Source organism: Papilio polytes, unplaced genomic scaffold (genome assembly GCF_000836215.1).
Source record: "Papilio polytes unplaced genomic scaffold, Ppol_1.0 DF822067.1, whole genome shotgun sequence".
Classification (NCBI taxonomy): Eukaryota; Metazoa; Arthropoda; class Insecta; order Lepidoptera; family Papilionidae; genus Papilio; species Papilio polytes.
In genome coordinates this window covers 4,798,399-4,810,961 of record NW_013527137.1, presented here as the reverse complement: position 1 = coordinate 4,810,961, position 12,563 = coordinate 4,798,399, and the positions used below count along the sequence as shown (strand labels likewise).

General features: G+C 34.4%; 2 protein-coding genes across 4 annotated transcripts in view; one reads left to right on the top strand and one right to left on the bottom strand.

Annotated features, from left to right (window-relative positions):
- Window positions 1–635: 635 nt before the first annotated feature.
- On the bottom strand, window positions 636–8,212 carry LOC106107314 (facilitated trehalose transporter Tret1-like). Of its 3 annotated transcripts, none has more exons than XM_013288119.1 (10): window positions 8,103–8,212; window positions 7,108–7,182; window positions 5,192–5,237; window positions 4,971–5,068; window positions 4,390–4,524; window positions 4,027–4,110; window positions 2,966–3,241; window positions 2,394–2,514; window positions 1,699–1,833; window positions 636–1,265 (listed from the first exon to the last, which is right to left on the bottom strand). In XM_013288119.1, exons 3-10 carry the CDS (start codon window positions 5,232–5,234, stop codon window positions 691–693), a joined length of 1,467 nt encoding a protein of 488 aa, XP_013143573.1. In that variant the 5' UTR covers window positions 5,235–5,237; window positions 7,108–7,182; window positions 8,103–8,212; the 3' UTR covers window positions 636–690. The 3 variants fall into 3 exon arrangements, with proteins under 3 accessions (XP_013143573.1, XP_013143574.1, XP_013143575.1); XM_013288120.1 differs by having other exon boundaries at window positions 8,121–8,139; XM_013288121.1 differs by lacking the exon at window positions 8,103–8,212 and adding an exon at window positions 7,812–7,827.
- Window positions 8,213–8,548: 336 nt separating this feature from the next.
- LOC106106871 (eukaryotic translation initiation factor 3 subunit D) overlaps window positions 8,549–12,563 on the top strand; it is a 5,358-nt gene continuing 1,343 nt past the window's right edge. Inside the window, exons 1-8 of the mRNA XM_013287530.1 lie at window positions 8,549–8,852; window positions 8,982–9,172; window positions 9,477–9,630; window positions 9,838–9,947; window positions 10,649–10,787; window positions 11,176–11,336; window positions 11,688–11,819; window positions 12,510–12,563. Of these exons, the coding sequence (XP_013142984.1) occupies window positions 8,660–8,852; window positions 8,982–9,172; window positions 9,477–9,630; window positions 9,838–9,947; window positions 10,649–10,787; window positions 11,176–11,336; window positions 11,688–11,819; window positions 12,510–12,563 (1,134 nt within the window). The 5' untranslated portion in view covers window positions 8,549–8,659. The remainder of the gene's footprint in view (window positions 8,853–8,981; window positions 9,173–9,476; window positions 9,631–9,837; window positions 9,948–10,648; window positions 10,788–11,175; window positions 11,337–11,687; window positions 11,820–12,509) is intronic.

Genomic DNA, 12,563 nt, shown 5'->3' with positions numbered 1-12,563 from the left:
GGTTATTAGGAAACGACGATAGGATGATTGTAGGGGGGGAGGTTTAAAGTCTGAAAAAATCGATGACGTAATTTATGGACGGCCCCTTATATGGACGCGCACAATCGCACAACAGTTGTGCGATTTTTTAGTCGTCAAAAGGTGTGCTCTAAGTTTTACAAATTTACATTAATACTTAAGTATTCTTAAAAATAATAGTTACAAAACATTTTAGCGTATTTGGTAAGCAAGAGAATACATTTTAGTTTTTAACTTTCTCTTAACATATTAATATAGCATTATTAAAAATATTATAAATTTTATATAAAACTTACAGTCCGAATACTGAATCAACATTTTAACAATAAACACTGTCTTATGTGATAAGGTCACGCTTAAATATAATTAACATTTTAACGTCTGTCAGATTGTAAACGGCGTTTACGAAGCGAAATGTTTAAGATTCGTTTCAAAATTCGGCTGTTGTATTCATTTTAATGATTATAAGTATGTTAATCTTACTAATATTATAAATGCGAATGTTTAAATGGATGGATGTATGGAAGATTGTCAGAGTTTGTTGTCTAAACGGCTGAACGGATTTCTATAAAATTTGTCATAGGTGAAGAACATGTCTGGAAGAACACATAGGCCTACTTACTTTTGTTTTTATTTTAATTCCACATGGAGTCGAGGGCGAAAGCTAGTATATTATATTTTATTCTTTACATCGTTAATTCCGTTCAACTCAGTCAACTCAGTCTCTTCATCTGATACCAGATCATTCTTTTTATTTACATTTTCTATATATAAATCTCCTTGTAATAAAATTTGTATGTCATATAAACTCTTATTACGGGTTTCGGGTACAAAGAAATGCGTAAAAACAGCGCCACTGAACGTCACAAAAGCAAATATCCAAAAAACACCCGTTAATCCTAACAAATCTTTCATATATTTGTAACCTTTACCTACAACGAAACCTAATAACCCCCCTAAGATATTTAATGACGACATAGCTACCGCTTTTACGTTCATAGGGAAGATTTCCGCGGGAACAATACCTATAACGGAGTTGAACCCTAAAGTGGATATAATTGTTGAAAAGAGGATGCCAATGAAAGTGAGAATTCCGTAAGGGCTGAGGGATTCGTGTTCGATTCGTACAACTTCCAAAAAGAAGAAATAAGAACCAACGATGAAGTATGAGACGCCGGTACCAACAAGCGAGTGAATTATTAACGGTCGACGTCCAATTCTGTCCACTAAAATAGATGATATTAAAGCTGGAAAAAAAAATTGTCAGTTAATCGTAATTCTATAATTTTCTACAATATCTCTTATATACTAGGGTTGTAACGGAAGCCATTTTAACGAAGGCGGATGCGGATTTATCATTACTTGCGGAAGTTCCGCACTTGCGGATGCGGAAGCGGAGTTCCGTTACAACCCTACTTTTTTACAAACTTCTAATTTATATTATAAATTTCCATTTGCATATCTCCAACTTTCTTATAGATATTGAACATTGTCTGGAACACATAGGCTACTTATTCATTTTTTTAATTCTGCACAGACCAAGCAAAAAACCTAGTAATGATAATAATAGAAATTGATTATGACTCTTTTCGTTATACAACAGTTCTGATATCATTTGGAATTGATGGTTTCATTACATTATTAAATTTTGAATACAAGTAAATCTGTATATATACTAACAGACACCAAACTTGACAGCTCCGAACACGATAGCTATAGTCGCGGGCGCCATTTTGAATTTGCTCTCTTGTACAATAATTATCAAATATTGCTGTATCGCCATGCCGCCGGTCAGGATTTGAGTCATTTTCAAACCTGAAACATTTTCAATATGCAACTATATAAGAAAATCACAAACGTATATCAGTTTCTTGTCATGACCAAGAAAATGGTATAATAAGGAGGACGCTAGTACATCATATGATATACCATTTTTTTTTTTCACGCTGGGAAAATGCCTTTACGCATCCCCCCCCTTACCAGGGGGAGGGGGTATGTGGGACTCGCCGGCCAGAAGATGGAAAATGGCCGGAATACCCACTAAAAACCCAGCGGTGTCCCTTCTGTTCGCCTGTGGCTGGGTCACGGGAACGCTTATGCAATCTTCCGCGACCATCATATGATATACCATAGCTGTTGTTCGCGACTTCATCCACGTGAAATTTAAATATATAGGTTATGTTACCCAGCGATAACCTAACTTTCTAATGTTGAAAAATTTGTTTTGAGAGAGAGAGAGAGAAGAATGTTTGAGTTATTTCAATACATACAAAGATATTACATATTAAAGATATTTCCTACTTATGACATTAGTATATGGTAGATGTCTAACTATCGAATTCCTCTTAAAAAAAAGTAAATCTAACGTTACGTACCAACAGCTATAACCACAGCCTTTCTGTATTGTCTGCCATTGAACAATTCTTTTGCCGAACTTGAAGAACGCATCTCGTTTTTGACACCATCTTGTATTATCTGCAATTCTTCTTCTAATGCCTGGAATTAAAAAAAAAAAGTTTATCAATATTAATAAAATACTAATATCATAAATGCGAAAGTTTATAAAGATACAACCTTTGGCCCGCGACTCCGTCCGCGCGGAATTTAAAAAAAACAAAAGTCTATGCCTATGTGTTCTTCCAGACTATCCTCTACATCTGTGCCAAATTTCGTCGAGATCTCTTTAGCCCTTTAGGCTACAAACTCTAACAAACATCCATCCATCCATCTTAACTTGCGCATTAATAATATTAGTAAGATATTTCTAAACAGCTGATTCACGATGAATTTTGGTATAGATGTAGCATGTCTGGAAGATCACATGGGCTATTTGATTTTGTTTTATTAAATTCTCGCGGACTGCGTCCCCAAATCTAGTGTTATTCGCTAAAATTTAATTTCACAATATATTATCAAGTATTTTTAAACTGTAAATTTAATTACTCACAATATCGTCTGAATTTCTTAATTTCGCCAGTTCTTCTCTCGCGGCGTCCACTCGACCCTCTTTGAGATGGTAATACGGCGATTCTGGTATCCACCAACACGCGAGAAAGAATATCACAGGCAAAGGGAGCAAAGAGTAATTCAAAACTGAATACGATAGAAACGGACCAACACACATCACTAGCAAATTGCCAAAGTTAAAGGTAAATCTTGTAAATACATTCAATGATCCTCTCAGCTCCTTATATGATATTTCTATTAAATACATTGTGATCACCTGGAAAAAAAATGGTGAAATCTATACTCTATACTATTATAATAAAGCGTAAACACACACTTCTTTCTTCACTTCACTTCTTTGTTGCCTAAGATGTCAGCAATCACAGCATATTTTCAAATAACTCTTTTTTTTTATAAAAATACCCTACACTTACGTCACGCTTTAGGCTATATATTTTCACGCCATTGAACTTAGGGGTAAAAATTTTGGATAAAAACCCTAATGTGGGAAAGAGACCATAAGTTGCTGCCAACATCAAGGAAGCAAGGTTGCCATGCTTTGTCAATATGTCATTTTGACATTTGCAATTGATAACTTGACAAATATGAACAATAAAATGAAATTTTTATAATTTTCGTGCCCATGGGAACAGCTAGTATATAATACTTTCGCTCGCATGAATTAAAAAATATAGCACATGCTACCGTTGCAATGGTAATTTATCTTAGTGACCTATGTTACTCACAGATTACCAGACACAAAATTACCTTTCTAACGGGGAAAGAATATTTAAAATCGGCCCAGTTGTTTTTGAGCTATTTCAGTACATACAAAAATAAAAATCTTTTCTCTTTTTATTAGTACAGATTATGTCCCTCTAAAAAAATATATGACGGGTTAGTAGTCTTATACTCAAAAATGTTATAAGTATTTGAGTGCTATGGGCTCTGGACCACTGTAATTCGCTGACTTGTAGGGCGACAGTTTCTATCAGGCGCCCTGGGCGGCCCTAAAGCGCCCTACCACTGGAGTGTTACAAAACTGTATGTTTAAATACTTACAGTAGATAACATGCCTGTTCCAAATCCCCAAAGAAACTTTGTAATACAAAGCATCCAACCATAAGCAGCATATATCACGAACATCTAAAAATATACAATTTTATAGCAATTTTACTTCTTACTATCTTACTAGTATTATAAATGTGAAAGTTTAGATGAATGAAATTAATATTTGTTGGAGTTTATAGCCTAAACAGTTGAACGGATTTTGATGAAATTTGGCATAGATGTAGGAGATATTCTGGAAGAACACATAGGCTATCCACTTCCACGCGGACGAAGTCGCGGGCGACAGCTAGTCAGTATGTAAAACGGCAAATGCCTCTCTATCTCAACCCCATCTTTTTAAATGTTTTCACTCACCGTTCCAAGTGTAAAAGGCGCTGCACTGCCTAGAACAGTGGCCCGGCGTCCAAAGTTGTCGGAAATGTACCGAGTGACCAGACTGCCGGACAGAAAACCCAATGGACTCACTGCCACCATCCATGACACAACGTCCTACAATGTTAAAAAAAAAAACATATTCTATATTTAACATATCGTATTATGTGATAGTAAAATTTCTTAAATATCTACAAATTGATTTATTTTACACTACATCCCAGAAATGTCCGTTAATTCCAATTTAAAGACTTGTTCAGCATAAAATTTTTACTAATAACATTGAAATATAATAATTTCGATTATCACGCTCACTTCTTTGCAGTGAGTCCCATCAAAATCATCAAGTGGATTTGGAAAGATATTTCGGAATTATAGCAATTAGCAACTTAGGACTTGGTTTCCTTTGCGACGCAATCACACAAAACGTATTATCGTCCCTTTTATTTTCCTTCAAAAACCTGAGACAGCATTAATACAGGAGCTTTAGCAGTGGAAATTCACGATTAGAAGATTTTTATCCTAGATTAAAAATTACTATACTAGCCGCTTCTAAATCTTACATCTGTGACTTGAATACTTGATTCGTTTCCCTTAAAACGCGGCAACACGATTGTGGGCCACGCCGACGACGCACCCATCGTCAGTGTTGCCAGCGATACTGTAAAGATTTATTATTATTTTTATTTACGTTAAATGTAAAACTTTTCCCTATAACATAGTAATTTATCTGCAATTGTTAATAGAGCATTTAATTTTATAGTTAAAAGAGATTACAACTTACCAGAAAACGCTACAAGATACTGTGCACCTTTGCCACGTTCCATTGTCTTAAAAGAAAAGACTGAATTAAAAAAATATACACTTTCAATATTATGAAATATTAAAGAACAAATATTCACAGACGCACAAGCACAAGTAACGCAAACGAATGATGAAATTACACTGGCCAAATTCAAAGATATTCATCGCTTATAACGGCCCTCAACAATTCTTTAAGGGCTTTCCCCGAGAGTTGTGCCTGGGACTTATGTGTAAGAATAAGTTTAAAAATTAGGGAAATTTAATAAAAGTGGTTTGAATTGCTACTCATTTCGCTTCTCGACCTTGCATTGACAGTATATTATGGTCTCATGGTAAACCTGAAGAATCAAATTTTCAAACAATAACAGACTCTTCACTGACAATAAAGTAATGAACTTATAGCTGTTGCTTGCGACTTCGACCACGTGGAATTTATAAGTAATAGAGAATACAGCCTATGTTACTTAGCGATAAAATAGCTTTTCATATGTGAAAGATTTTTTTTAAATCTGCCCAGTGGTTATTGATTTATTTTAAATACAAATCAATCTTCTTTAATATAATAAAGCAGGGAAAACAATAAGAAATTTGGAATCTTGTATCAGTAGATTTCTGTTATTACGTAGATTACTACTAAGTTAATATTTTTGGTAATCGGTTGAAACGCAAAGTAAGTTTTTAACTTTCTAATTTCACGCGGACGAAATCGCGGGCAAAAGCTAGTAACTAATATAAGGTCGATTAAGGTTAGTATTTCAAAATTCCTCACGGTATCAGTACAAAAAAAAATATCGGGAGTCCCCGACGATGTCTGGGTCTAATGAATTAATTTCGAAATGAATTGCATCATACTATATTTAAACAACTATTGCTCGCGACTTCGTCTCCATGGCATTAAAAAATATAGCCTATGTTACTGATGCCGTAGCTTTTTTAATTGTGAAAGAATTTTAAAAATCGGCCTGGCAGTTTCTGAGTTATTTAAATACATACAAAAACAAAGAGGTTTCCTCTTCTTAATATTAACATGAAATAGAAGCCAAACAGCCGCCACAAATATTATCAAGACGTGTATTTCAGCCCTTATAGCAACATTGTTGTAATCAATACATATAACACATTTTGTCTTATTTTTAAAAAACGTTTGTGAGAGATAAAAAAAATGTTCCACGAATTGTCCAAAGATTAAACAACTGCACAAAGGCCTATGTTTTTGTTTTGTATAAGTTTCCTATTACTCTTAGGTGTACTTATGATAAGGCCAATATGAACTGTGTAAGCTATAATGACGCCTAGTCTAAACGAAATGAGGCACGTACAAAGTTAGATAAGTTAGTAACGACATTCCTGTTATATTTAACAAGAAGACTTATAAATTATGCCTAAAGCTACAGATTGTAAATGAATCTGAACTCGCTCACGGTCAACGGTACTGTCAATGACAATAAATTTGATTGGCATGCATCAAGCCAATAATCAATGTCGATCTATATTTGCTCTACTACGACATTTTTATATGCAGAATGCTTAAAAGGCGATGCACATGCTCTTTTAAAATAATTAAAACTATCTTATCTTCGGATCAGATAATATTGAGTTCAACGGTTATTTTCACATGAACCTAGAGCCATTATCTCCTATTGCAATTCGCAACGTCCGCAAACCGAATCCCATCCTTACTGCAACTGTTATGAGTAATGACGCATGTAATTATTATTTACTGCAATGTTATTGATAGCTACTTAGTAATATAATAGAATCACTGTGACACTATGAATCATCATCCACTTGCCCTTATCCCTTACGGAGGGTCGGCACAGTTTGTGCTGCTCTTTGGCTGTGAGACTATGAATAAACAAGTGAATTATTATTATAAGCAATAAATTAAATATGTACCTTTGGTTTTCAGGAGTCTTCGGGTAAAACAGTAACGATCATTTAATTCATTCTGCTACAATATTTTGATGTCATCTGAAAGGTGAAAAAATAAAATTATCTCGTCGGCGCAAAACGTATCATACTAATACTTAAAATCATACTAATGCTGAACGAATCTCAATGAAATTTGGCATAGATGTAGAGGATAGACTGGAAGAACACATAGGCTACTTGGTTTTGTTTTTTTTAAATACCACGCCGACGGAGTCGCGGGCGAAAGCTAGTGTAACATATTTAACAACTCGTCAATGTACAATCAGGAAATCTGGCGGTGTTCAATCTTAAAGTTTATCTATTCGTTTGAACGCATCGAAACAAGTACACTGCTAAATGCTTTTTATGCTAGCTAATTGGCTATTTGTAAGAATATGCGGAGTTTGACTCGTTGCAAAGAACAAGTGATTTTTTTCTGTAAATGGAACATCGTGGGTTTCCGTGATTGTACCTTTTTTCAATTAGGTAATAACCTTAGTTAAAGAATGTTTGGGAACCTGGTATAGAGATTTAGACTAGACTTGCCTTAACATTAAACTTTTAATTTAAAAGTTAAATAATTCTGCTTTAAGAAATACTTATTTCTACAACATACTTATGTTGACTTGAATGTTTATGGCAAGTATAGTATGTGGTTAAGTAGGTATAATTAATCTTCCAAATCATACTTTGTTACCGTTTTGCTTTTTATCTTACATATTTAATATATTTTATTGCATTTCCTCTACAGCTCTATCTCTATCTCTCTCTCAGCTCTGCAGCTACTGGTTACTAATAACTGTTTTTATAAACGTTATAAACTTATCGGATAATCAATAAAAATCACGTACTTAATTAAAATAATAAAAAAAAAACAAGATAACAACAAATCCTAAAAGAAAAACAAACGATGAGGTTATTTTATTAATCTCAGATTTGTGAGAAGTTAAAATAAATATCATTATCATAAACATCGTTACCAACACATCAACACCCACATTTGTTTTTTAATTAACATTTTATTAAAAACAAAACACTACATTTTCAAAAATATTGTAGCGTGTCTGCAATTGCAATTTACTTTACATGTCATAATCATAAACTAAACTCTGTTTGCCCGTTCCGTACAGTCATTCACTCACTTCAAGTCAAGTGTGAAATGAATGAATAAGTTACCGTTCGTTCGCATCTTCGCAGAGGCGAAATTGCAAAGCTGTTTTTCAAAAACGATCTATTAAACAATAAATAATTTATAAATCCACTGTTTTACCAATTTCAGAAAAACACGTATTGTTTTTTGAGTTAAACATAACCATGAAATCCAAAATGGCAAATATCTCATAGGTACAATAAAACATGGCCCATACGAAATAGGTCTTTGCTAAGTTCAGTTCAGTTTAGATCTAATCATTAATTTTTTAGTGGGCAACACCGATGAGACATTTACAATTTTACGCGAAAGTGTCGTGTGGCAAGTTTATACAGAAGTTGAACAAGTTAAAATATTTACTGAATTCTAAAATAAAGAATTATCCCGATGTCCGAACATGTATTGCCGGCCGAAGAGCCGATACGCTTTATAGCCCCGATTATTCAAGATAATCCTACAGGATGGGGACCTTGTGAAATGCCGGAGCAATTTAGGGACATGCCCTATCAACCATTCAGCAAAGGCGACCGACTAGGAAAGATTAGTGACTGGACTATGGTACAAGACAAAAAGTATCAAAGTAAGTTCTATCAACAAATATATCAATGAAATACAACTTTAGTCGCGATTAAAACATTTGAGGTTATGTCATATTGGTATTACATAGCTTGTAGTCGTCCCATATTGACAACATTTGCACGTATTCCAGATAAGTACGCTTCACAGTTTGGCCCTGGTTCTTCTTACGCTTACTTCCATGATGAGGATGAGAGTACTTTCCATTTGGTTGATACAACCAGAGTTCAGAAGCCACCATATCAACGCGGGCGAGGCCGTGGTCAGAGAGGTCGTGGTGCCAGAGGCGCTCGCACACCTGGAGGCATGACTACATTGAACAAGGTATATTATATACTTCTGAACTCCAAAATAGTCAAAGAATATTAAATGTAATTCAAATTTGTCTGCAAATAAGTTTGCTAGTACTTGTGATATAGATCAGACTTATAAACAGTGATTGTTTACATACAGACTATAGCTAAATACTTACTGCCCTGGTGCAGTCGCCCAAAGCAGGTCTTGGCCTCGACAAAATGGGGAAATAGTATGTGGAATTAAAAGTTCAATTAAATTTTGAGTTACACAGTATAATTCAAAAGTTTAAACAAACTGCATTTGTTAATTGATGCTATGGTATTTCATACAGCAACGAGATCGCAAGCTTGGTAAGAGATGGGGTCAGCGTGGTGCCCCAATGAAGATCCGAGATGCATCTGTCACTGTTAGACCCACATGGGTCACAATCGAGGATATGGACTTCCCTCGTCTTGCTAAGCTCTCGTTGCCAGGAATTAAGGAAGGTTTGTAAGAACATTTTTAACTCGGATTCTATATGTATTCATCTTTAGTTGTAATAAGAAAGGAGTTTCAATATCTACACAAAGTAATAATGTAGGTTTTCAAACATTTATTTATGTAAATAACTTTCACATCTCTTAAGTTTGATGTATTTTTAAATGTCTTCTCAATGCATAATTTTATTACAATTTCATGTATACAATTTCCAGGTGAAGATATTGTATGCTCCGGTACACTGGAGTACTATGACAAGGGATATGATCGTGTTAATGTCAAACATGAGAAGCCATTGCAGCGTATTGACCGTATCTTCCATACGGTAGGTAACTTTTTACATAAATTTTATGATGCATGCCTGAATTTCATCATCATCCTCCTTATCCTATTCCCGTAGGGTCGGCGCAACATGCATTTGTCCAAATAACTATCATACGTCATTTCAGTCATCACTCCCTTTTTGATCATGCACCTTTTATGCAATCATCCATCTCATTCTAGGTCTACCTCTACCGGTGTACCCTTCCACACTCATAACTAACATTCTCCTTGTAACATGCAATTCATCCCTCCCCATAGCCTGAATTTGTTTGGGCCAATTAGAATAAGTATCAACAGCAACTTACAAAAAGCTCACATAGTTAAGTTGTTAAACTGCAGCTCAATATTAACATAGTACAAGTGTGACATTTACTTAAACAGATTCAGAGCTTATTTACACATTAATATTATAAATGCGAAAGTTTAGATTGATGGGATGTTCGTAAAGTTTGTAGCTTACACTGCTGAATGTATCTTGATTACATTTGGCATACATTACATGTAGAGGATAGTCTGGAAGAAATAATATGCTACTTACTTTTGTTATCTTTAATCCCACACAGTACGGAAGCAAAAAAGTTACAACATAATAAAAAATATGACTAGCCTACCATAGTGAAATTAATTTCTATAAAAATATTACGACTAGATACTATAATTGTAGAATGTAAAAGTGTTGAGTAATTATTTTTCCTTTACTAGGTGACAACTACAGATGACCCAGTGATCAGACGTCTCAGTAAGACTATGGGGACGGTGTACGCGACCGACGCCATATTGGCAACTATTATGTGCTGCACGCGATCCAACTACTCTTGGGATATTGTAATCGAAAAAATCGGTAAGTATTGTTTCGTGTAGTTATTCAATGCTTCTAACTAACTCAGGAAATAAGGCAGTAATTGTGTGTTTATAACTGACTTCAAAAAGGAGAAAGTTCCTAATTTGTTTGTTTTTTTTTTTATATTCACATTAATAACTCTGAGATGAAAGATCCGATTCATGTGATTATTATTTTGTATTACGGAATACCTGTCATTTAGTCCTAAGTTTTTGAGTTTTACATCAAAATAGTACACAAACACTTGGAAATTTTCACCTAGAAATCGGTTTTGTTTATTTTTTTAACACAATGATAATTAATTCATGCTTACATTAGTTATGTATACTAGTTTTCGTCCGCGACTCCATCTGCAGAAAATTTAAAAACAACTTAATTTACTTTCCAGGTGATAAGTTGTTCTTGGACAAGCGCGACAACACTGAGTTCGATTTGCTGACTGTGAACGAGACTTCAATAGAGCCGCCCGCGGACGATGGCAACTCTATCAACTCTCCTCGCAACCTCGCTTTGGAAGCTACATTCATTAACCACAACTTCAGCCAACAGGTTTATTTCGTTATTCAGAAAAGCCAAGAGAAAAGAAATAGGTCGAGAAATTTTCACTCCATAATTAAGCAGCTAATTAGAAGTGAAAATTTATCGTTTATTGTTAACCAAAATTAATCTAATGCCAATAGTGTTGTTTACTGTCTCACTTTTAAAAGTTTAAAAACCTCAAAATTATTTTTTGATGACGTAACAACCCTTTTACTAAATTATAAAAATCAATTCATTGTATATCTGTAAAAAAACTTTTATATGTCTAATGTGTAACATTCTATTATAATGTAAAGGAGTTTATCGTTTATCTTATTTTATGCAAGTAATTATATTATCTTAATAACGCATAAAATGCAGGTGTTGAAATCTGGAGCTACTGAGGCAAAGTACAAGTTCCCGGAGGCCAATCCGTTTGTATCAGAGGAGGAGGAGGGCGAAGTCGCCTCCGTCGGCTACCGCTACCGCAAGTGGAACTTGAATAATGGTGTTGTAAGTAAACACCATAAATAATGAAACTGTTGAATAGAAACAAAGATATTCAAAATATATAGAATAGGCATAATTGACACTTCACTAGAGACATTTTTGACCGACTTCCCAAAAGAAGGAGGTACTCAATTCGTCTAATGTTTTTTTTTTATCCGTGTTGCGGCATAACTCTGCCCCTAGTGGACAGATTTTGATAATCCTTTTTTATGCGAAAGGTAATACTTGCAGGTGGGGACCGTTTTATTTTTTTGATTTTTGGTGTCTAAGACTACAATGTAGTTAAATAGTTTAGCTCAAAATCGCGCGACGAAATTTAGGGTCATTTTTGCTTTCTTTGCTTACGTAGCCTAATTCATTTCACACAATCATCACTTAAATGTAGGTGTATTAAATAATATTTAAATGTTTATATTTTATTTTGTGATACTGTTTAGTTTATTTTATAATAAAATATGGTGCTTATTATACTTTTATAAAATGATTTTATTACGTACTTTTAAACTTGATAACTGATAGTACCTTTCAGAGAAAGTACCGGTGAAAAATTTTTGTTCGATATGCCTCGCCTATATATTGTTATGTCTTCGATACACAATAATGTCGACTTTATTAGGTTTTCCGTATGATTTACATTTAGAGACAATTTATTAATTATAATATTTTTATATGTAGTTATAATTGGTGTGGTAGGTGCTGATAGCGCGGTGCGAGCACGACGCGGTGCTGCAGGGCCCGCAGAACGAG

Excerpts from the sequence above, each read along its gene's own strand:
- LOC106107314 (XM_013288119.1), bottom strand. The coding sequence starts at position 5,234 with ATGGAACGTGGCAAAGGTGCACAGTATCTTGTAGCGTTTTCTG. Across the intron at positions 4,525-4,970 it reads CAAGTATTCAAGTCACAGAT|GACGTTGTGTCATGGATGGT; the intron begins GTAAGATTTAGA and ends TTAACATTGTAG. Across the intron at positions 4,111-4,389 it reads CGCCTTTTACACTTGGAACG|ATGTTCGTGATATATGCTGC; the intron begins GTGAGTGAAAAC and ends GTATATTTTTAG.